Genomic DNA, 21344 nt, shown 5'->3' on the forward strand with positions numbered 1-21344 from the left:
CCTTTTTTTCCCCTTTGCTGAAAGCAGGCAGCACATCCTTTGGATGTGCAAAGGGAATTCAAAATCATGCCCTATTACCACTTGTGACTGAAAAAAGTCACGTGGATTTCAGGTGTTGTAAGACGTTTTAAAGATGATATATGTATGAGTCAGTAAGTTCCAGTGAACAAAAATTCAGCATGAATGCTGAATCCTCATCAATATTTGAGAAAATACACTTACTTTCTATTAGTTGCATCTACTAGTAAGCATTGGAGCCCAGACCTGCTTCAGAAGTTGTTCCTTTTCCCAGCCTTTGCTCAAACAGTGAATAGTTCTCCATGGCTGCCTCAGTAATGCTGTGACTGCTGCGGAATTTAGTAAACAGGAATATTGAAAACCCAGCTTATTATTTTGTTTGTTGCCATTTGAGAGACTCATGATGAAATCATAACATTAAAATGTTTTCTGCAACTACTGTAAAGGAAGCAATCAATTCTAAATTCAAGATCTGGCTTGCAGATTATATGCTCCTCCATGACTTCTTCAGACTAATAGTGACTCTTGCTGGTGTATGGTCAACTGGAAGGACTGGTTTCCCTAATAATCTTTTTGGAGTGTGTTGTCTGTAAAATGGTAGAATATCCTGAAAAACCTCTTTATTCTCGATATTCAGCAATCACTAAGAATGAGAGGCAGTAATCACAGAATTCTTTAGGTCAGAAAAGACTTCTGAGATTGAGTCCAGCCTCTGATCACCACCTTGTCAACTAGAGCATGGCACTAAGTGCCAGGTCCAGTCGTTTCTTGAACACAAATCATAGTTTTAAATCATAGTTTCCTGGTGAACATGCTTATTCTTGCTAAATATTCCAATATCAATGTCTAGGTGAGTGAAATAATGCTTATTTGACATGGATTGGTAGCAGTTAATACTTTATATGTAGGCAGCATATAAAGTATGCCTTCAGTCTTATGTCTTCAGCCTCTGCATACAAGATGGTGCAAGTTCTTACGTGCTTTGTTTTTTCTCATTATACCTCAGAAACTGCTAGTGAAGAAGAGTCTCCAGTGCCTTGCTCTCATCTGAACAGTGAAAGCTCTATCCCAGAGGATCTTGGCAGTCTTCCTGCTGAGTCTGTCCCATCAGAGCCCATGGGCCATAGACAGCCAGAAAGCCCAGATCAGAGTTCAATTAATGAAGAAATGGCTTATTCTGAGGAGTTCAAGTCCTCCACCTCGCCTGGCAAACTTGTGAGTGAGCTTTTCTGCTCTATGTACTCCTGCACTTGTGCAAGGCTGTCAGAGTAGTCAGTACAACCATCCCAGCTGCAAAGCAGAGACTATTAACTAAATCTGTCTTCTGTGTTGGTGATACCATTTCACATTACTGTGGGGAATCATTGTGATCAGACGTGTCCTTTGAAGTCTTGAGGAAAAATTGCTTCCGCACAGTTTAGGTATTTTTTAACTTGTGGGTGCTCTTGCAAAACATTTTGCGTATGTCCCGTAGGTATGCGGTGTTGAGTGGTGGAACACTGACCCAGTTTGCCAGTGTGAATTAGCTGTAGGGGAGCTTGTTGCCATTGTATAAATTCTTTGAGGCCATGGAAACCATGCTGTGTTTTTCTGCTTTGCCTTATTTGCAAGTAATGTATCCCAAAGTATAGCTACAGGATGAAGAACTGAACTGTAACCTCACGCACAGCCCTTTAGGTTTCATTTTATGTCTGCTTGCTACTTAATTCTGCCTCGTTGTTCCATTCCAACTGTTACTTGGATGATAATTTCGATGAATTTCCTCCTGATAACTTTGCTCTGTGCTCAATAAGACAGAAAATGCAGAGTCTGTGGGGTAAAAACCCCTCTCATCTAGACTTATTCCAAATACTTTCTTGGGAAATTTCATGAGAAGACAGTGAGGTGAAATGTCTAATACGTGCCAGAAGGTTATGTTCAAGGTGTGTGAAAGGTTTGTGGGATAATGTTGAACCACTAAGCAGCATTTTGGAAGAATATTTGCTCTTTGGATTTTTTTGCCTGGCCTCAGAGAAATAGTGCTCTGTTGTTTCACTGATGTAAAATGACATCTTGCACCCCTTACATGAAATGGTCCTTTCAATTTCATTAATATATTTACTAGGAGTTCCTGCTGCCCTGGTTGTTACCAAATAAGATGACACCAATGTATTGAACACCTGTGAGTCAGAGCCTTGTCAGTTAATGGAATAATATAAACAGGTTTACTGAAATCTAAACTCAGAGTAAGCAGTCAGCTACTGCTGCTCTTGGTGTTTTTGTTTTATTGTCTAGCAAAGATTAAATTCTTCTTAAGATCATTTGTGTAAGTCCCACTGTTTATGAGATGTTCTCTTGTCCTGCTGTTCTTTCCTTATAACTGGCTCCTGCTGACAGTGATCTCCTATTTTCAAACTGCAATTACTTATTTATCCTTTTCTTCTCTCATAGTCTCCTCCCAGAAGCAGCATGCCTGTATCAAAGCAAGACTCCAGCAAAGGCAGCCACAGAACTGGAGGACAGCTACGTTCCCCTGTGAGGTCTCACCAGACATCTCACAACTGGTCTGATGAATCCTTATCTATGACACAGTCAGGTAAGTGTGATATCCACTTGGGTTTACATTGCTTTTTCAGTGCTTTTGCTTTTAACAAGTAAATTTGGAATGCAGACATAGCTGTAGAGAAGCAGACAGACATTCCTAAAAGTTGCCAGGGTTTAGGGTTTGTGGGAGTATTTTCCTATTACAATTTTCATAGCTTCAGCTTAAGAAGATCTTAACGTAAGAAGTTCTATACATAATCTCTTCTTTTAGAAAGCAGTGCAGGTTCTTGCAAACAGGTATGAAGAAGGCAAGAGTTAACAGTTAAGGTGGTCCTAGAATTTAAAAATACCTCCTTCTGAGCACAGCCTGGCTCCAGGAGCAGTACAGCTCTGTTACATGCCAGTATGGGTGAACCCCTTGGACCTGCACTGCCTTGTGCACAATCAGTGGATGCTTCAGGACTTATCTTCTTATTTTTGGAGGAGGGTTTGATCTGTGTGCAGTAAAATAGGATCCAAGGTTGCATTTTGAGCTATAAAATACAAGATGTACCATACGGACTCTTTATACTCTTTTATCCAGTGTCCAAACTGGCTTCCAGTAAATGCTGAGGGAGAGCATATTGGAAGTGAAGTGGTACAGAGCAGCCCTTTCCCTGGTGTGCTTCCAGTCTGTTAGTCATGTGGGTTACAGGACTTCTGAGCCACCATCCTCCACTCTGTTCAGCTTTGAAGTCTATTCTGACCCTTTCCATCCTTTTAGCCTCTAAAACATCTTGTTTTCCACAGTGGACTTAATACAGCATCACAAAATACTTATTAGCAAGTGAGATGGCATTTTCTTGCTTTTTTTGCTTATTTGAATCATTAAGTCTTTGGTGGAGAAAGAATTAGGAGGTTGTCTTGTGTGTACTGACTTGTTTGTGACAGTTGGATAACTTACTGTGAAAACGAGTATGTAACACCTAGGTATTGACACTGAGTAATCTGTGTTGGTATTCCTTCTGGAGAGAGTTTGCAACACAGTGATTCTTTTCAGCACCTTGATAAAGTTATTTTCAAGCTCTGACTCAGCAGCCATACAAGGAAGCCATTATGAAATGTAGACCAAGCAACAGTGAAAATAAACTTCTGTAAAATGAAGTCTCTGCAATCTTTGATTTCAAACACTGAAGAAAGGTATAAGTGGTGGGAAGACAATCAGGCTGGTGCTGGTTTCACAATAAATCATTCCATTGCAAAGAGACAAATGTTCTGAGCTGAGTAGTAATGAGGTCACTGCCCTGTCAGTCTGATGCACGCGTAGACAAGGTCGTCACAGATGAAAGCATGTGCAGATCTTTCCCTTACGAGTTGATCAAGAAATGCTATAATTACATAGTGGTCACTTACTGTTTGGGAGGAGCTGTTAATTACAGTGGCATCACAAAGTGCTCCTGATTAGCAAGTGAGATTCCATTCTTTTTGTTTAGGTTTTTTTTTTTTATTCTTTAAATGGTTGACAACAGTTGTTAATGGAAAAAGAATACAGTAGTTTGATTGCATTTATTGGCTGTTGATGATGGAATCCTTCATTATGGGGGTTTGTTATATTCAGAAATGAGGTGGATTAGCAAAATGTCCAGCTGTTCCTGCTGGCTGACCAAAACATACTGGTGATTTACTTTCTAGAATATTCAGTAAAGTCACTGGCATTTTTGAGCATATATTCTATTTACTAAATGTCTGTTTGTTGCTTTGCACAGAACTGTTTTGTGAGGTGCAAGTTTATAAAGACTGAACCTGAACTTTTTCAGAAACCACCTCTGATCAAAGTGACATCGAAGGACGCATCAGGGCCCTGAAGGATGAGCTACGGAAAAGGAAGTCTGTGGTTTACCAGCTGAAAAAGGAGCAGAAAAAGAGACAAAAGGAGAGACTGAAGGCCCAGGAAGCCAGTTTGATCAAACAACTTGAGGTTAGGAACAGTAGGAAGAAGGGTGAAATAAAAGATTGTTATCCTTGGATAAATATCAGCAGCTGTGAAAGACACGTTATTGTGATTGAAATGTGACTTATATAGAAACATAGAATGGTTTGGGTGAGTGGTTGATGCTCATGTACCTTGTTTTTGCAAGTAAAGCATTGAAATTTCTAGGATTTGCAACTGTTGAGCCTTAGAAAGTTAAATAGATTGTTCTACAGAGAAATCAAGTGCATTCTTCATTAATTTAATAGGTTTTGATTGTTGAATCATAGTTATGGTTTAGTAGATTAACAGCTGTGATTGTTGTCCATGTGCAGTCGTATGATGAGTTCATCAAGAAGACTGAAGCAGAGCTGAGCCAGGATCTGGAGGCATCACCAACAGCCAAACCTCAGATTAAAACTCTGTCCTCAGCTGCTGCTGAAAAACCTAAGATCAAGGCACCACCACTCCATAGGTAACTGGGATTTCTCCTTCTTTTTGAGATTATTCTGGAATGGTGGTGATTGCTGCTTTAGTGCAAGGAGAGTTGGTAACTGCTCTTCCTTAAAACACTGGATATTGGCAGTATTCTGTTGACCTATTTGCTGCTCTCACCAGACCCAAAACAGATAAGGTCTACTGTCCCTGTAATCATATACATCTCACTTTTGTCCTGCCCAGCCTTTCAGATCCTACTTGCAAGTTTTTTTCTGAACAATAATTTCTGGTTGTGCAAGAATTGTGCCAGATGGTTTGTATGGATTAGAGACCTGAAGGAATTCTTTTACCATTTTGGTCACTCATTATGCCTGTTGCACTGTGTGAGGCAACTGTTCATCTTTGCAACTTAAATCTGGGTTTTAAAAGGTAGAGAATTCAACTGAATTCTGCACTTCCTACTGTATTTTAAGTGTTTCATTTTCTCCAGCAGATGGTGCAATTTTAGTGCATTCAAGTAAAAAAAAAAGAAATAACCCAATTTATTTTCTTTTTCTCTTTTTTTTTTCTTGTCTGGGGAAAAAGACTAAAGTTCAATTAGTCTTTTAAAAAAACGCTTTCCAGGACTTGCCAGGCTCTCCTCTCTGCCCCCATTTCTTCTTTTTAATGTCACAGTATGTTGACAAAGCAAACTGCTTATGTTATCATTGGTGTGGTATTATAATTATAGATGCTTGTATTTCCATTTTTATTTATTAAAGAAAAAGAACAACACACTCTGGTGCAACTGTAATTCATGCAATTTGATTTTTTCAATTTTAGGCCTGAGACAGCTAAAAACTGGAAATCACTGACTGAATCAGAGAGATCCAGAGCATCTTTGGAATCCATTTCAGAACACGCAGGTATGTAACTGGAAGAATCCAAACTACAGATGAAGAACTTGAAGACTGACTGTTTTAAAATTTTTTAACCTTTTCCTTCTTGACTCAAGAAGAGGTTTTAAGAGGGGATGCAGACTTCGTAAAACCATAATGATCAAGCTGGGTTTTCACAGTTTTTATTTAGTAGGATTCTAGTTTTGCTGTTTCCCGAATATTCAGTATTTAGTTTACTCCTGCTGAGGTTTGTTTGAAACTATAATTAAGTGACACTCTTTTTCCTTCCTTTTGTTTCCTGTTCCTTTATCACTCGAGGAAAGTAAGGAAATGAAAAATAATGAAGAACTCATGAATAGGGGGTTTTTATCTGTTTATCATTATCAATTCATTATCTCCCATTCTAATCCCAGTTGTATTTGTGGCTTGCAAACAAATAACTGAGCCCTTACCTTGGGATACTGGTACAAGGAACAGAATCAGAAGGAAAGCATTAGAACCTGGAACTGAATGAATGTTCTTTATGTTCATAGGGCAGCCAGAAATATATATTCCAAGGCACCAGTTTGTATCTTTTTGCACAGAAACCTTGATGTTAATTTAGTTGCCTATGATTGCAGTTTTCAGTAAAATTGTGAGTTATACAATCTGCTGAAATTCACTTTTTATTTTCCTTCAAGATGCTGTGTCATCAAGATCTGAGAGATCTGTGTCTGTGCACACCAAGAAGGTGGCTGTGGCAGATGTTCATGCGGGAGAACCTTCTGAAACAGCTTCCTCAGTTGTGATGATACCAAGGAGCTCCAGAGCAGGATCTGGTGATTCCTTAAAGAGTGTGCCCTCATCAGCTCTTCTGAAAGACATAAAAGACATTAGCAGGGTATCCCCTGAGTCAGTGAACAAGGTGGTAAACGCATCCAATGTTGATGCTGCCATTAGTCATAAATCTGAGGTTACAGAAGACGTGGAATCCATAAAATCAGAGGAATATGAGAGTGAAGGTTCTCATGTTAAGCCTCTGGAGAGTTCTGATGTCTTGTTGATGTTAGATAAAGAACAGGAGAGCTCACTGAACCTCTGCTCTGAAAACAAACACTCTCAGAAGGAGCTGTTTGATTTGGGGGTGGAAAGTCTTCATGCTACAGAAGAAATCCTAGAACAGAGACTGGCAGATAAAGAGGCTGTAAGTGGCCCAAGCGTAAAGGAGTCTTCTAATAAGCTCAGCAAATCTGCAGAGGAAAAAGGTTATCTGCTCTTCAGTCAAAAAGAGCCATCGTACCTTGATGACTTCGAAGGATCCTCCTCCAGAAAACAAACGTCAGCTGAAGAAACACCTCCTGGGGAGCGTTACAAAGATGACTTCGAGGGATCCCTTCTCTCCGCTAACGCGGAGTCGCTGAGGGAGCAGTCCCAGCACACCCAGGCCAGCAGGAGCAGATCCACCAGCCTGGGCAGCGATGGTGAGATCAGTGAGTGCCTCAGTGACAGGTCTCTCTCTGGCAGCATGCATTCAGAGAGGCTGCTGGAACTCAAGTCCCCAACTGAACTTATGAAAAACACCGAACGCAGGGATGTGGAGCCGGAACAGTCCCCTACCGGGTCCCCTCTGTGGGCCCCTGTTGCAATCACAGAAGAAACAGATAGTTTGTCAAATTTCAACATTGGTGATAGAGTACTCGTGAGTAAAGTCCAGCCTGGAACATTGCGATTCAAAGGGCTGACTAAATTTGCCAAAGGGTTTTGGGCTGGCGTGGAATTGGATAAACCTGAAGGGAACAATAATGGAACTTATGATGGTATTAAATACTTTGAATGCAAAGAGAAACATGGTATCTTTGCTCCTCCTCAAAAAATCTCTCACATTACTGAAAGTATCGATAGCCAGTTGGACACAAATAAGGATGAAGACTCATTCTTTGATGACAGACTGGAGAAGCAACACAAAGCTGAGCAGACAGACAGAGGAATTCCCAAACCTGGCAAAGAGGATGAAAGCCAGAGCAGAAATGCAACAGAGAACTATTCCCAGGATAAAGCTCCTGCAGATAGAGCCGTTTCAGAGGCTTCAGCTGAGGAAAGGGTTGGTGAGGAGGTGTCATCTAAAGCAAACAGCATAAAGGAGATTTCTGTAGCTACTGGTTCATTTGCCCAAGAACAGTCAGTGGTGGATTATCTGAAGGATGCCGTAAAGGAGGAGGCCACCCACACTCCTCTTGTTTCTAGTCTTGAGGATGAGATTTCCTCTGTTCAGTTGGATGACATCTCAGATTTCCTCTCTGAAAAACTGGAAAGGCAGAAGACACTGGGAGAAGAATGTGCTGAAAAGTTAGATGATCTGTCTCCTGGTGTCGTGGAGAAGTCTGCAACTCCACTTCTGGATTTGCTGACAAAAGAAAAGAACCAGTTAGAAGCACAGCTCAAACTGCCACTCAGAGAGGAAGAAAAGTCAAAAGACCAACTGGAAAAGGTCAGTTTGCTGACAGACAGCCTACTTAGAGATTTTGTGAAAGACACAGTCAATCAGTTACAGCAAATAAAGAAGGTCAGGAATGAGAAAATACAGCTCAGCAACCAGGAGCTCTGTGATGTGAAGGAGGAATCCAGTAGCCCATCCCAGCAGATTGAAAAGCAGATTCCAGATGGACTGAATAACTTCTTCCTAAGTTCTGATTTGGAAGATGACAGAGAAGAACTTTCCTCTCCAGACATGTGTCCCAGACCAGTGAGTAACAGACATCTTGCACTGATTTTAAGAGCTGATTGTTCTTTGACTGGTGATGATTGAATTCAAGGCATTTTGTATGGCACCAGGTTTTCTCCCAAGTTCTGTTGGGTGATGTGGAGATTCCCTGTATGTACATGTCTTACAAGTTCCTGTGTATCCCAGTGCATGGCTTGTTTTGGTAGCCACACAGGCTGAAAGACACAGTTTGGCACATGAAAGTGAAAAATACTTTTAAGTTGCATTCTGCTTCCACATTTAATTTGTCTTTAATCTTTACCCTCAGTTTTTATTCTAAAAATGGCAAAATAGACTCTAAACTTACTTCTGTCTGTTCTTGATATGAAAGAGTCACTCTCAAACATAATTAATTGCTCTTGAGGTCATTTAGGTGTCAGCCTGCCCTATCCACTGAACTAACATATGACGAGTAGTGGAAGTTCAGGCTTCCCCAGAAAAACCATTAATGATACAGATATGGGACTTGTCCTTTCTGCTGGAGCTCCCAGCAAACTTGTCTGCTTTGCCAAGGATCTCAGTACTTGGTCACCACTGAAAGCTTCAGCCTGTTTCAGCAGTGTGGGCACTGCTTGGTCACTGAGACAGCCATCACCTGCTAAAAGGTTTTAGGCTGTTGATTTAGATCTGAGACTGCTGGTAATTAAAATGAAAAGTTGTGTGTCCCATTGTCAGTCTTTAAACCAGTCAGTCTTTCATAAACAGGTAAACATTAGGACAGACAGTTAGCAGGATGCTCAGCCTTTTAAGCTCGGTAGGAACCCTCTGAAAGCATTCATCAGGAGTGGTAGGAACCCCAGGTATTTGAATCAAAACATTCTTAATTTTCCTGTGAGCTGTTTCTCAATTTGCCTGAGTATTTGTGCATGTACTGCTAACTACATCAGTAAAACATTTAAAAACATAAGCTGAGTTAGACAATGGTGTGACACCCTTTCATATTTATTCTGTGAATCTTAATTCATAGGAGAGTCCAGTGTTTGGTGCCAGTGGTCAGGAAGAGCTTGCCAAGAGACTGGCAGAGCTGGAGCTCAGTCGTGAGTTCCTGAGTGTGCTGGGAGATGATCAAGACTGGTTTGATGAGGACTATGGCCTGAGTTCCCGTAAGCTCCAGCAGAAGGAAGCCGAGGAGCCGGCAGTGCTGCCCCAGGTGGAACTGCAGAAGGTGCCGACAAAGCCGTGTGAGGAGCCCCTGGCAGTCCCTCACACTGCAGTGGAGGTGGAAGGTATGGTCCATGCAGCAGCTGAGGAACTCTGGAAGCTCAAGGAGCTGGGCCACGATCTTCAAAGCTGCAGCCTTCGTTCAGACCTTAGTGGTTCCCTCCAGGAGCAGGACACGGACACGATAAACAAGCAGGTTTATAAAAAGGTACAGCCTTCAGGCATCTTGGTCTTGTCCTTTGAATGTTTACCATGGACAACAGAAGCCGTAACTTTTACTTCTTTCTTTGTTAAGGTGGTATTTGATTTAACAAGGGAGATCTTTGGGGAAATCTTTGCTGAGGATCCTAATCTAAATCAGCCTCTTTGGATGAAACCGTGTAGGATCGCATCTGCTTATTTTCGCCGAGTCAAAGATCCAAATGATCTGGATGAAATCAAGGTAGGAAGAAATCGTTGTTGTGCATGGACAGTGAGGCGAAAAACATTGTACTAGCACTTACCTGAAGTGTTAGATCATAACAGATGAATCCAGCAAGAGATGCACTCAGAAAAGAAAGGAGATTGCAAACCTGAAAGGGTATTTGTCAAAATGATCCATTTTTACTCAACAGATTTGCCTCCCTGTCCTTTTGGCTGTTATTGGTTGCTTTTAAACCTTGGTCCTCTGTGTAGAACTGCCAGGATGACCTTGATCTTATAAAATTGGTATGCTGACAGGCTGCTGCTTTAGCAGATTTCCATGGAACTCTGTATGGCTAAATTGGAATGGATCCAGTGGTAGGGTTGGGCCAAATGGGATGAGATGGATTTTTTTACTCAGACATACATACACACCTGTGCCAGCCTCGCTGAGGACAGCAGGATTTGCCCAGAGGGACCCAAAGTCTGACTGGCGAGGGCATTGTATTTAGTAAACTAGAGGAGGTCTGTTAATGACAGTAATGCTTAAGAAAGGACAAAACCCCAAAAAGCTAAAGCCTGACTGAACCTAGGTTAAATTTTTAGGGCTGGACATTTGAAAAAAAACTATCTCCCTGAAAGCACTCAAATGAGAACCTTCCATATGGCTCATCAGAACAGAAATGAAGACTTCCTTGAGGGGAGCTTGACAATATTTTGCTTAACCTGCTGAAGATACAGCATGTTAACTGTGTAGAAAAGAAGAAATAGTATCTAGATCACTCTGTTAGTGGAGAAGACTTTCAAAAGCGAGTGGCAGGGGACAGCAGGGGCACAGGACAAGGACACCAAATGGCCACCCTCCTTTTCTTTAATATTCTCCCATAAAGTGATTTGTCAGAACCTTCTGTTTGTGTGCTGTTGAATTGGAAGTTTCTGTTCTCATGATTGCTACAGCACTCGGTGCCTTTTTTTTGCCCCCAGCTTCTGAGTTTAATAATTGTCCTGCCTGTGTAATGCTGCCTGAGAGACTTCCAGTGTAACTTTGATGCATACACTGTGTCTCTGAGCTAAGCAGAAAGGTGTTCTCCATTTTATAAAGTGACTTTTTAGGGGAGGTACTTTGTGCATACCTTTCATTTCTTAGCTCAGATGTGATAAATCTCACCTTTACTGTTCTGTAGAGCTTCATTGCAGCTGAAGTGCTGAAGTTGTTCAGCCTGAGGAAAGAGCCTAATCACAAAACAGACTGGCAGAAGATGATGAAATTTGGGCGGAAGAAACGCGACCGAGTGGATCATATACTAGTAAGTGAATGAAAATAGGCAATCACGTCAGGGACTTCCACCAGGCTGAAATGTGGCATGAGTGTATTTTCAGTATTCAGTCACGCTGTTTAAAGGATACAAAGTGTGCATGAGGTATTGCAGAGGGTGGGTCCTGCGCCAGTGAGGTAAGGTGACTTGAGTGAATTCTGCCTACTGATTTGACTGGAGCATAAATTTGCTCACTCCTAAAAGTTTAAAGCATGAATTTACAGAGGGAAACACTGAGTTATTTCACTAAACCTTTTCTTTTGGAAGGGAATATGTTTTTTTTTCTTTTACTTTAATTTAAAATACTTTTATTCTGAAGTAATATTTAGTTGGAGACAGCGGCACAAAGAACTTAATTGAACTAGTGAATGCAGCTGCCACTGGGGCAGAGACAGTTCAGTGTTAAAACTGCCTAAGATGGAGCATGTCTGGCTGTGTACTGGTCTTTGAAAGTTACTTGTTGGGTTGTATTGCAGGATGATTAACATCTTTATTGGCTGTAATGATAGTGAAGGTTCTGCTTGGGAATATGAGTCGTCATTAACACTGTGCTTCACTTAATTGTACCTGAAGTTGATTCCACACACGCACATATAAGTAACTTGGAGTCATGGGTCGTGTGGTCTTTTAATTGGCCATCACTTGGAGGGTTCCAACACAGAGTTTTTCCCAGGGGTTTAATTGTATGTAAATAGAATACCTATGTATAGGTCCCAATACATCCTGATAGGCTTGATTCTGGGATATGGAGGTTATGAAAATGTGCACAAAAAAAGATCTATGTTTAGATCCCCAAGAGAACTAATAATAGAGTACTGTGCTTGTGTACTAACTGCCTAATTTCTTTGCAACATACTTAGAAAGATTCCTGACTGGAAAAATTTTTTCTAGTTGAAGGCATCCAAAGTGCTTCAGGTGAAATAAGTTTGAAGTTCAGAATCCAGTCTGTGATTTAGATGCAGACCCAGACATCAAAGATTAATGAAGCTCTGACAAGTTTGGCTTAATAAATAATGTGCTTAATTTTATTTTGTTCTCGCAAGAATATGGTAATGAAATTTTAGCTGAAGACTGGGAGTAATTCTGTGAAGGTTGCAGAATGCCATGCTTTAGGAGATAAGGCAGTCTCAGTGGCATTGCTAACAAATTTATACTGTAATGTGAGACACTATCAGAGAAACTGCTAACTGAAAACCTAAGGAAATAGTGTTCAGTTTCCCTTGCCCTATTTTATTAACAGTCTCTATAAAACATGAAGTATCTAGACAGCTTTCTCTGTATCCTAATCAGCCTCCAACTTGTACTTAAGGTCATGGGTTCTGTAGTAACACAAATCCAAGGCCAGAAGTGGATATACATGTCAGTGCAAGACCTGCTGCCTATTCCCTAGTAACTCACAGTGTAGCCCTAAACCAAGAGGTCAGTTTTGGAGTTTCCCAAACTCCTGAAAGGGAAATTGAGACTTTTTTGGTAGGTTTAGGTACTGTAGAAACTTCTTTAAAAGTCACAATTGAAAATGGTTTATTCTAGTTTTTCTGGATATTTAGCCAGCACACACCTCCTGCAATGTGCAGGGGATGTCCTATGAGTACATATATGAGCTGATTGATTCTCCCCATTACTTTGCTGCTGGTAAAGACAATGACTGTTAAAATAAAACATGATCTTTTTAAAGCAGAAATGAACATTCTTATGCTTCTGTTACTTGCATTTAAACTTCGAGCACAGTTTCTTCACTTCCCCTTTAAGTAAAATTAACATTAAAATGAAAACATCCCTTGACAATTTTCTGTGGAGACAACCTGTGTGTTTTAGTGAGTTTGAGAGGATTGAACATGCTGACTGTCCAGTATTGCCTGATCCAAGAGCTAGGCATGACTTTTATTTCTTCTTTAGGCACAGAAACCAATGCCAGGCTATTTTACCCAACTTACTCTCTCCCTGATTATCCCTGGGTGTGTCCTTTTGGGTTTATCTTACTAAACCCAATTCCCCGTGGAAGGTTCAGCCTCATGGGGAAGGGGCATGCTGGGACCTGTGGGTGACCACAGTCAGCTGTCACACCTGCTGGGAACTAAGGGGGAACAGGATATCCTTTGTATCCTTGCTCTGCCTTTAGGTTTGCTGCTTCCTCCAATCCCTGCATCTTTAGTTGCACTTTTGCTTTTGACTGCACTTTCCCAGCATTGACACCAACGTGGTGTCACCAATATGCAGCCATGTTTTAGTGCCAGTGACAAAAAAACCATCTTCCTCTTGTCCTTTTTGCAGCACCTTTGATCGGTCATCTCTGTCTTCAGAAAGCATTTGTATTGGGATGCCTTCAGGGATCTCTCTGATCTGCTGGATAGTTGCTCAGGTTGCCAACATTTACTGCAAATCTTGGCTTTCAGTAAACAAGTACGGGATGTTCACATTTATGAAAAGCTACTTTGTTTAAAATCAAGTGAAGGGAATGTCCAGGTGTTTGCTTTCCTCCTCTTGTGTCCCTTCATGTTGCTCCTTTATGACGTGTGTGCAGTCTATGCTGTGTGGAGAATGTCAAATGTACCCGTAGGCTGAGGTGCTGCATTTTGGTACATCAGGGCTGCCTGCACCTTCCAAAACATGTTTTTAAACTACAGCAAAACCTCTCATATCTCCTTATTTAAGTTCAGGTACTGACAACAGGTTGTTTCCACTCCTTTTTTTCCCACTTGGGACTTAAGGCAAAACTCCCTGTGCTGATCTGTTTGTGTGGAGCTAAAACAAACTCTGGCATTGCTTTCCCTGCCAGCCCCCCTTCCCTTTTATCTGGAACGTGAGAAAGCACAGCTCACACCATACTGCCTAATCTATGTGTTTAGTTTTCACACCTGAGGAGCTGCCAACAGAGTGCTGAAAAGTGCTTGATCTTCTGACCTGTTGACTTAAGACCCAGAATGTTTTTTTCCATGCAGCAACTCTGCAACAAAGCAGGGCTGTTCCTACCAAACTGGCTTACTCAGAAATCCCACTTCTGCAGCACCCCAGATCTAAACCCAGGGGGAGTGCACAGTAAGAAGAGTCTCAAAGCCTGCTTGTATGCTCAGTTGTGTGTCTAAAGATTTCCAGGCACACTGAGAGCTGTGAGAATGCACCTGCCTGCCTTCCTCCTGCTGGCATTCTTCCAAGGCATTAGTTTATATCTGGGGTTTTATTCTTTTCAGTCTCCCATATGGTCTAGTGACTCCTTAAATGTCATTTATTTTGGAGATATTCATGGTTTTGAACGTGAACCTCCAGAAATTGAAACATGACAACTCACTCTGATTATATTACTTTAAGTTTTTTAGGTGCTGTGACATTTATCAGATGGCCAGCAGGATCGTGTGACCATGTTATCTCCTGATTTTCCTTTTGCATGTATGCCCCCTTCCTTCTTTCTGTTTTAAAACAAAAAGTGTGCATACAAAAGAAAGAGCACAGGAAAAAAAAACAACAACTCAGTCAGTCTTCTGCATTGCATCACTATTTATCTTTTCCTGTAGGATGGAATTCAGTTTCAATAAAACCGTAGTTCTCCTGACTTTGCCCAAGTGCACTGTCTCTCTGGTATAGAGATCTTACTTCCTGGTGCAGTTTTACTTTTGTCATGACAGTGTGCAGGAACTTAAATGCTGGGCAGGTACTGAACACAAGGCAAAGCCCATTTCCATGAAAGCCATGATAGTTGTCAGATATTAAGCAAACTGTCTCCATTGCTTAGGAGCACTTTGTGGTAACACAAGGAATGGATCAAACCTTTCCCAGACAAAGCAGTCGCAACTGCCTTGGCTCAGATGGCTGCAGCCAGCATGGCAGTGTCCACATGTGTTCTGAATACACTATAAACAAGACTTGCCTGCAGCTCTGAATTGCACATTCTCTCAGTTTTCCAAAAGTATGCTCGAGGAAGTCCTCCTAATGCCAAAGGAAATTGTGTGCTGTGCCTCTGAGAGAGAGGGGAATGATAGAGGCAAGAGAAAATTAATCACAATACTGTTGGCCTGTCTTCATCATTCTCCTGCTATTAAACATCCAACCTTTCCCTGCCTGGATCAAGTGCCTTCTTTAGGTCTTGGCTTCACCTTTTAGCAGTGAGGTGGCTGCTGGCCTGGGAGGGTCAGGCAGAAAATCACATCAGTCAGAATCATGCAGCTGCTCCCGGTTACCAGCCTTGGACGTCATCGGTCAAGGTCCCTGGGCGTCCCTCAGCAGTTGTCTCCACCCACCTCCTTCATCTTCAGGATCTTCCCCCATTTCCAGGATCTTTCCTGCAGCAAGGATCTTCACCTTTTCACTTTGGGCCCCCTGGTTTCTTTCCCAAACCACTTCTGCTTTTAGGGAACCATTCTTTCTGGCACCACCTCTTCTTTTCATGACCCCAGTCGTCTTGGTTTTCCTTATCTGAATAGTCTGTGGTGCAGACACACCACAAATGATCAGTCTGCAAATTTCTCCTCCTGTCTTATGCCTCTTTATTGATGGGAGGACCTGGGACATGCTGCTGTTGTTTATTTTATCAGAATTTACAACCAGCACATACAGGTTGCAGGCAGCACATTTCTGTGGGAGAGTTCAGGAGTCTTTCAGACATTCACCCCCACACAAACCCACACCCAATTATCTGCTGCTTGTTAGCCTACCATTTACATTATTTTTTCACCTGCAACACTCATTGGAAGTTTGATTGCCAATAATGTTGCTTCTTCCTTATTAGTAAGAAGCCTAATTATTAATGCCTTGTGTTTGATGGCTGTGTGGGACAAAGGCTCTCCCTGTGCTGGCACAGATTTGTAAGCAGGTAGCGTGACTCTTCCAAAGCTGTTTGCAGGAAATCCCTGCCCCTCTCCCCAAGCTCTTAAGAGAGGAAAGGAGCTGTCACACTGACACCCCATTTATAACTGAGGCCTCATGAATGGCTGCAAGCTCTGCAGCAGTGCCTGTTCCCCGGGGTTCCCATAGCAGCCTGTTCTTGGGCTTCCCACCGTGCTTGGGTTATTGAATCATCATTATGCTACAGCAGCTGTCAGCTTCAAAGCAGACCAGCTTCTGGGAGGTCTAGCTTCAGGCAAAGGGAAGAGAGGGTGTTTGGGCTGTAGTTCATGTCCTCTCTTTCGAAAACAACAGTATTACATATTGATCCTGGGTTAGTGGATTTTTCAGTGTGTTTAACTTTGATTTGGCAGTGCTTAGGTGTCTGCCCCACTTGTACCATGTAAATGTATTTCGAGTTCAGAGTGTAAGATTTATGGTCAGAGGAGCTTTCTGCTGAAGCTGAGTAGAAAAAGAGCTTTCAACAGGTTTTTTTTTTTCATTTTAAATGCAAGCGATGTTTGCATTTATTCCTTCTTTTCTAAAAAGTTTGAGCTTTGTTAAGGTGTCTCTGCAATACTGAAACAGTCACTAAGACAAATTTTTAGTAAGTATAATTGGAGATGTCCAGTTTTGGAGACTCTCAATAAAACTTGATTTGCTGAATGAAATTAAATATTTCAGTCTGATACTAAACCACCTATTTGTCACTGACCAGTAAAAGAGGATTTTCCTCGTCAACCATTTAGGAATAGAAGGAAATGAGTACTCTTTGAATGTAATGGTACAAAATTCCATTTGTGATAATGCTGTCAAATCCAATGAAGCATGGAGTATGCTGTGCAAATCCAACAGAGCATGGAGTATTCTGTGCAAATGAATTGTAATGCTGTCTTGAAACATATGCCAGCATTTTATCTTCCTATACAGAAGAATTGGAGAAGTTAGTTGTTTCCTTGAAGTTCTTTAAACTGAACTGCAGTAAAGTCTTTTCTTTTTCTTCTTCCCCCTTTCAAGGCCTTTGCATCATTTCTTAGCAGTTTAAACCTCATCGAATCAGCTTCTTGCAAATAACATAATTAGGGACTCTTAACAGAGCTTCTGCTGCTGGCCAAGAATATCCCATTATCTGAGTTCTTTCAAGTGAAACTTGTGTGGGAATATGAAATCCTTTAAAATGGATGCTACAGTGAAAGGCAGAAAACGTTCATACAGTGAAATAGCCTGGCTCACAGGGATCTGTGTTCATTTTGCTATTCCAAGCGTTTCCTATAATCTCTTACAAAGACAGATATGTTGTTGGCAGATACACACTGTTTTGGACTCTTTCTGGAACTTTGCAGGGGATATTATCCTAGAGCAACAGAATTGTAATGTTTGTATTGCTTTTCTCCCTCCAAGGTGCAGGAGCTCCACGAGGAGGAAGCGCAGTGGGTGAACTACGACGAGGATGAGCTGTGTGTAAAGATGCAGTTGGCAGACGGGATCTTCGAGGCCTTAATCAGAGACACTGTGGATGTGCTGAACCAGATAAACGAGAAACAGCGGAGGCTGCTGCTTGTCTGACAGTGCTGGAGTGAGCTCAGAGCTGCAGAACCACGGAATCAGGGCCTCCCTGACCCCTGACCTGCTCTCCACCTGCTCGTGCTGCGGCTGGACTTCCACGCACGGGGTCTCAAGGCAGTTCAGATGTGATGAAAGGAGCCTGAACTTGCATCTGCTACCACTCGAGACCTCACTACGGATTTATTGTTTGGAACAAGCTGATCCCTCACTCGAGGCTGCTTTGTGGAGTGCTCAAGACTGTTCGTGTGCCAATGCATTTATAGCACAGAACTGTCAGCGGCTGTCTGGGGCCCCAGCTTGGGGCTTTGACATGTTCGGCTTGTTCCCTGAAAGGGTTGGGTTGAGTTGGGATATTGGCTGTTTTGCTGGAATGGCTGTCAGCCATCAGTACTCAACTTGTCTTTAGAAATGTGAGTAATTTGGAGAAGCAACAATTTGGTCAGGTTTTGGTCATAAGTGGAGACTTACCATACTGAACAGTGTTATAATTTTAACACCTCTTCTCCTGCAGCCCTAACAATGTGCATCGATTCCTTCTGCTCCAGAGCCCATTTAATTCACTTCTCTGTGAAGCTGGTTTTCATCTTTCTTCCATGATGTGGTACTAAGCATGGTGCCAGCCCAGTCCAGGGAAATTAGATGATGTTGCTTCCTGCATACAAGTAAAGAATTCTTGCTGCTTTGCCGATGTAACTTGCTTCGGTCCTGAGGCGGAGCAAGACAACGGCCGCCTAATGTCGAGTGTGAAAGATGAGCCCGTGGACAACTTTCCTCCTACCGTGTAGCACTTCTCTTCCTGGAGCACCAGCTGCTCCCAGATAACGGATACTCAGGATTTTCTCAGGCACGAGACATGCAGGAGTGGAAAATGTTTCCTCACAAAAAATTTGGCCTTCAATCCCTCAGCTTTCTCCCTCACTGTCACCTAATAAATTGGAGAAGCTGTTACTTGAACAATTTAGAGAACAGAGAGTATTCACCAAAGAAAGCGGTGTCTGGTGCTTGACTGTCTGCATGTTTTGTGCTTGTGGGTTTTTTATTTATTTTCAGATAATTTATTAAGTGGGTTATAGGAGAGTGTCCTGTGCAGTTGGCTGCACTGTTTTGTGTTTTGGGACAGACGAACTTGAGAGAGCATCTGGTTTGGAGACTTCCAAAGTCCCATATTCTTCGCACAAAACCTCCAGCTTCTCGAGGCAGATACGAGGGGGGGTTAAGGTGAGAAGAACCGAACCTCAGTGACCAAGGACTAGGAGTGGAGTTTCACCACACCTGGTTCAGAGACAATGGAGAGTTGAGGGCGCTGAGCTGAAAAATGATGTGAAAATTCCCAGCTCCGTTTCCTTCCTTTCCCAGAACTTCTGCACCATGGGCAGCTGTTACATGGTTGGTTTGGTGCTGGATTCAACTGCAGTGTCCTTCTGCTGAGTGCTCGTTCCTAACCTATTCCTCCCGTCCTTGTGTTTTTCTTGGAGGAACACGGACAATCTGGGGTCGAACTCTGATGCCTTAATAGTGGATGTCCCTGTTTGCTAACCTGGGACGAGACCCAGAGGAAAGTCGAATTCTCCAGACATGCTGGAGTGCAGAAAGACACTGAAGCCTCAGAGGTGCCCCAGAGATGCTGTGGCCCACAACAGACGTGGCGGGGAGATCTCAACCATTTTGTTCATCTGCTTGGTTCTTGGGCTCCCCACTGTGCACACCTCTGCTACTGCTCCAGTTTGGTTTCTCTTTTCCACCTTTTTTTTTTAGTTGGGTTGTTTAGTGTTTGGGGGTTTTTTTGAAAGCTATCATTGGAATATTTGCATTTTGCACAATGACACACAGCTGGTAATTCTTCAGGGACAGCACTGGGAAATGTTGGATTTGCCAGAGGTCCATGCAGATTCTCAGATGTAGTGTTGCCAGCACCTCACTTGTGAGTTAATGGGGAGCCATATCCATGGGAGCTTAGTGAGTGGAAGGAGAAGGAGGAGGTAGTGGTGGATAGGGGCACATCCAACGGGCATATGCATGTCTGTCCCGCAGTGTTCTGGCTGGCTGGAAGTCTGGTCGAGCATTGCTCAGCTTTTTTTCTTAAGTGATTCATTTGTCCATGTAAAATGTCATGATGCTGAACCAGGAAGCTCTTAAGACAGAAGCAAACTAAAGCTGCTAGATTTAACCAGCATGGTGTCGCTGATTGGGTCACCACCTCAGATTCCCTTTCCTGGGTGTATCTTTTCAGTAGCAAGGATTGCTATTTTTATAGGCAGCAATTAAGGAAAGAGGACAGAAACCTGCAGTGTAGGTTTGCACCTGGAGCATCAGGTTAGGTTCTGTTCTGTAGATACCATGGTCAGGGTTGGGAAGGTTGCCCTGCATGCCCAAGGCTTTTTGGCCATTCTGAGAGATTTGTGGGGTGTTTCTGGTCTGTCCAACAGCAGGGAAGAGGTTGTACAGTCGGGCCTGACAAAGTACTGTGGTCTGTTGGAGACTGTATACCTGTTTATACTGGTATAAACTGCTGGCTTTAGAACCCTCAACAGAAGCAGTAACTGTTTTTACAGCTGTTTGGACGGAAGGAAGCTGTGTCTAACTGATGGCTTTATTCCTTTGCAGACATCACCGTTTATTTTTGGTAGCAATCCTTGCTAGGAGCAACCCTAAAAAGACTTGAACGTACAGGAATTACCATCTCAATACCTCAAGTGTGTTGAGTTGCTTTGAGTTGAGTGTATGTTCAAAGCCTCGAGTGGGCTGAGTACTCGTGGACTGATCACTGCAGTGGTTGGGCTGGTAATGAGGAGATATGGGGAAGCCTGAGGTCCCACAAACAGGCTGAATTCTCTACTTCTCTCCCCAACTTCCCCTTTATAAGAACAAGATGATATTCCTGGGTCTGGTTATCTCAGTGCAACCACGTTAGAAGATTCAAGGCTTGAGACATTTTGCTGAGACCCACGAGCTGTTCAGGGCAGTGGCTGCCATCACTGGGGAGATGCCGCTCCGTTTTTGGGAAGGATCCCGGAACCAGGTGGGAAAGCCCAGGCTTGTGAGGACACGGAGCACGAGTACTTCTCTCACAGCAGGATGCTCCATGACCTGAGCTGTGGGATATCAGTACTTCTGTCTTTCAAAAAAGGCTTGTTGCTCATGAGGTGGAATGAGGGATTGAAAAATCCCATCTTGTTCCCTTTCTTTTCTTGAAAAAGTGGCCTTAGCTTTTTGCAATACTTGAATAAGTGTGTACCTGCAGAAGACCTTCAGTAGCACAGTGATAGAGACCTTTTAAGTGACTATTCTGCAAGGAACTGTGTGCAGTTCCCACTTTCATATCCCTTTGCTACCTTCAGAATATTAGGAAAATACAGTACTTTTCAGCAGAGAAACAGTTGGCTCTTATAAGGTATTTAGTGCATCTGAAGTGTTTACAAACCAACTGAAATGGAGAAAAGCAAACTATCAAACTTATTTGTAATTTAAGCGTTAAATGCAAGATTATATACAGATGAAAGAGGAATACTGTAATTAACCTGCATTTACTAGGTTTTTTT

At 42.4% G+C, this 21344-nt stretch overlaps 1 protein-coding gene across 10 annotated transcripts in view; it reads left to right on the forward strand.

The window, feature by feature from the left end:
- The window catches only part of CEP350 (centrosomal protein 350), a 68557-nt gene extending 47633 nt beyond the window's left edge, over positions 1-20924 (forward strand). For all 10 annotated transcript variants that reach the window (XM_027694827.1, XM_027694834.1, XM_027694831.1 and 7 more), the window contains 10 exons: positions 1025-1233; positions 2449-2593; positions 4338-4498; positions 4825-4964; positions 5750-5832; positions 6486-8527; positions 9513-9914; positions 10002-10148; positions 11293-11415; positions 17641-20924. In XM_027694827.1, coding sequence (XP_027550628.1) covers positions 1025-1233; positions 2449-2593; positions 4338-4498; positions 4825-4964; positions 5750-5832; positions 6486-8527; positions 9513-9914; positions 10002-10148; positions 11293-11415; positions 17641-17805 — 3617 coding nt within the window. In that variant the 3' untranslated portion in view covers positions 17806-20924. The remainder of the gene's footprint in view (positions 1-1024; positions 1234-2448; positions 2594-4337; positions 4499-4824; positions 4965-5749; positions 5833-6485; positions 8528-9512; positions 9915-10001; positions 10149-11292; positions 11416-17640) is intronic.
- Positions 20925-21344: the final 420 nt, after the last annotated feature.

Source organism: Neopelma chrysocephalum, unplaced genomic scaffold (genome assembly GCF_003984885.1).
Source record: "Neopelma chrysocephalum unplaced genomic scaffold, ASM398488v2 Primary Assembly neopelma1_98, whole genome shotgun sequence".
In the NCBI taxonomy this organism is placed as follows: domain Eukaryota; kingdom Metazoa; phylum Chordata; class Aves; order Passeriformes; family Pipridae; genus Neopelma; species Neopelma chrysocephalum.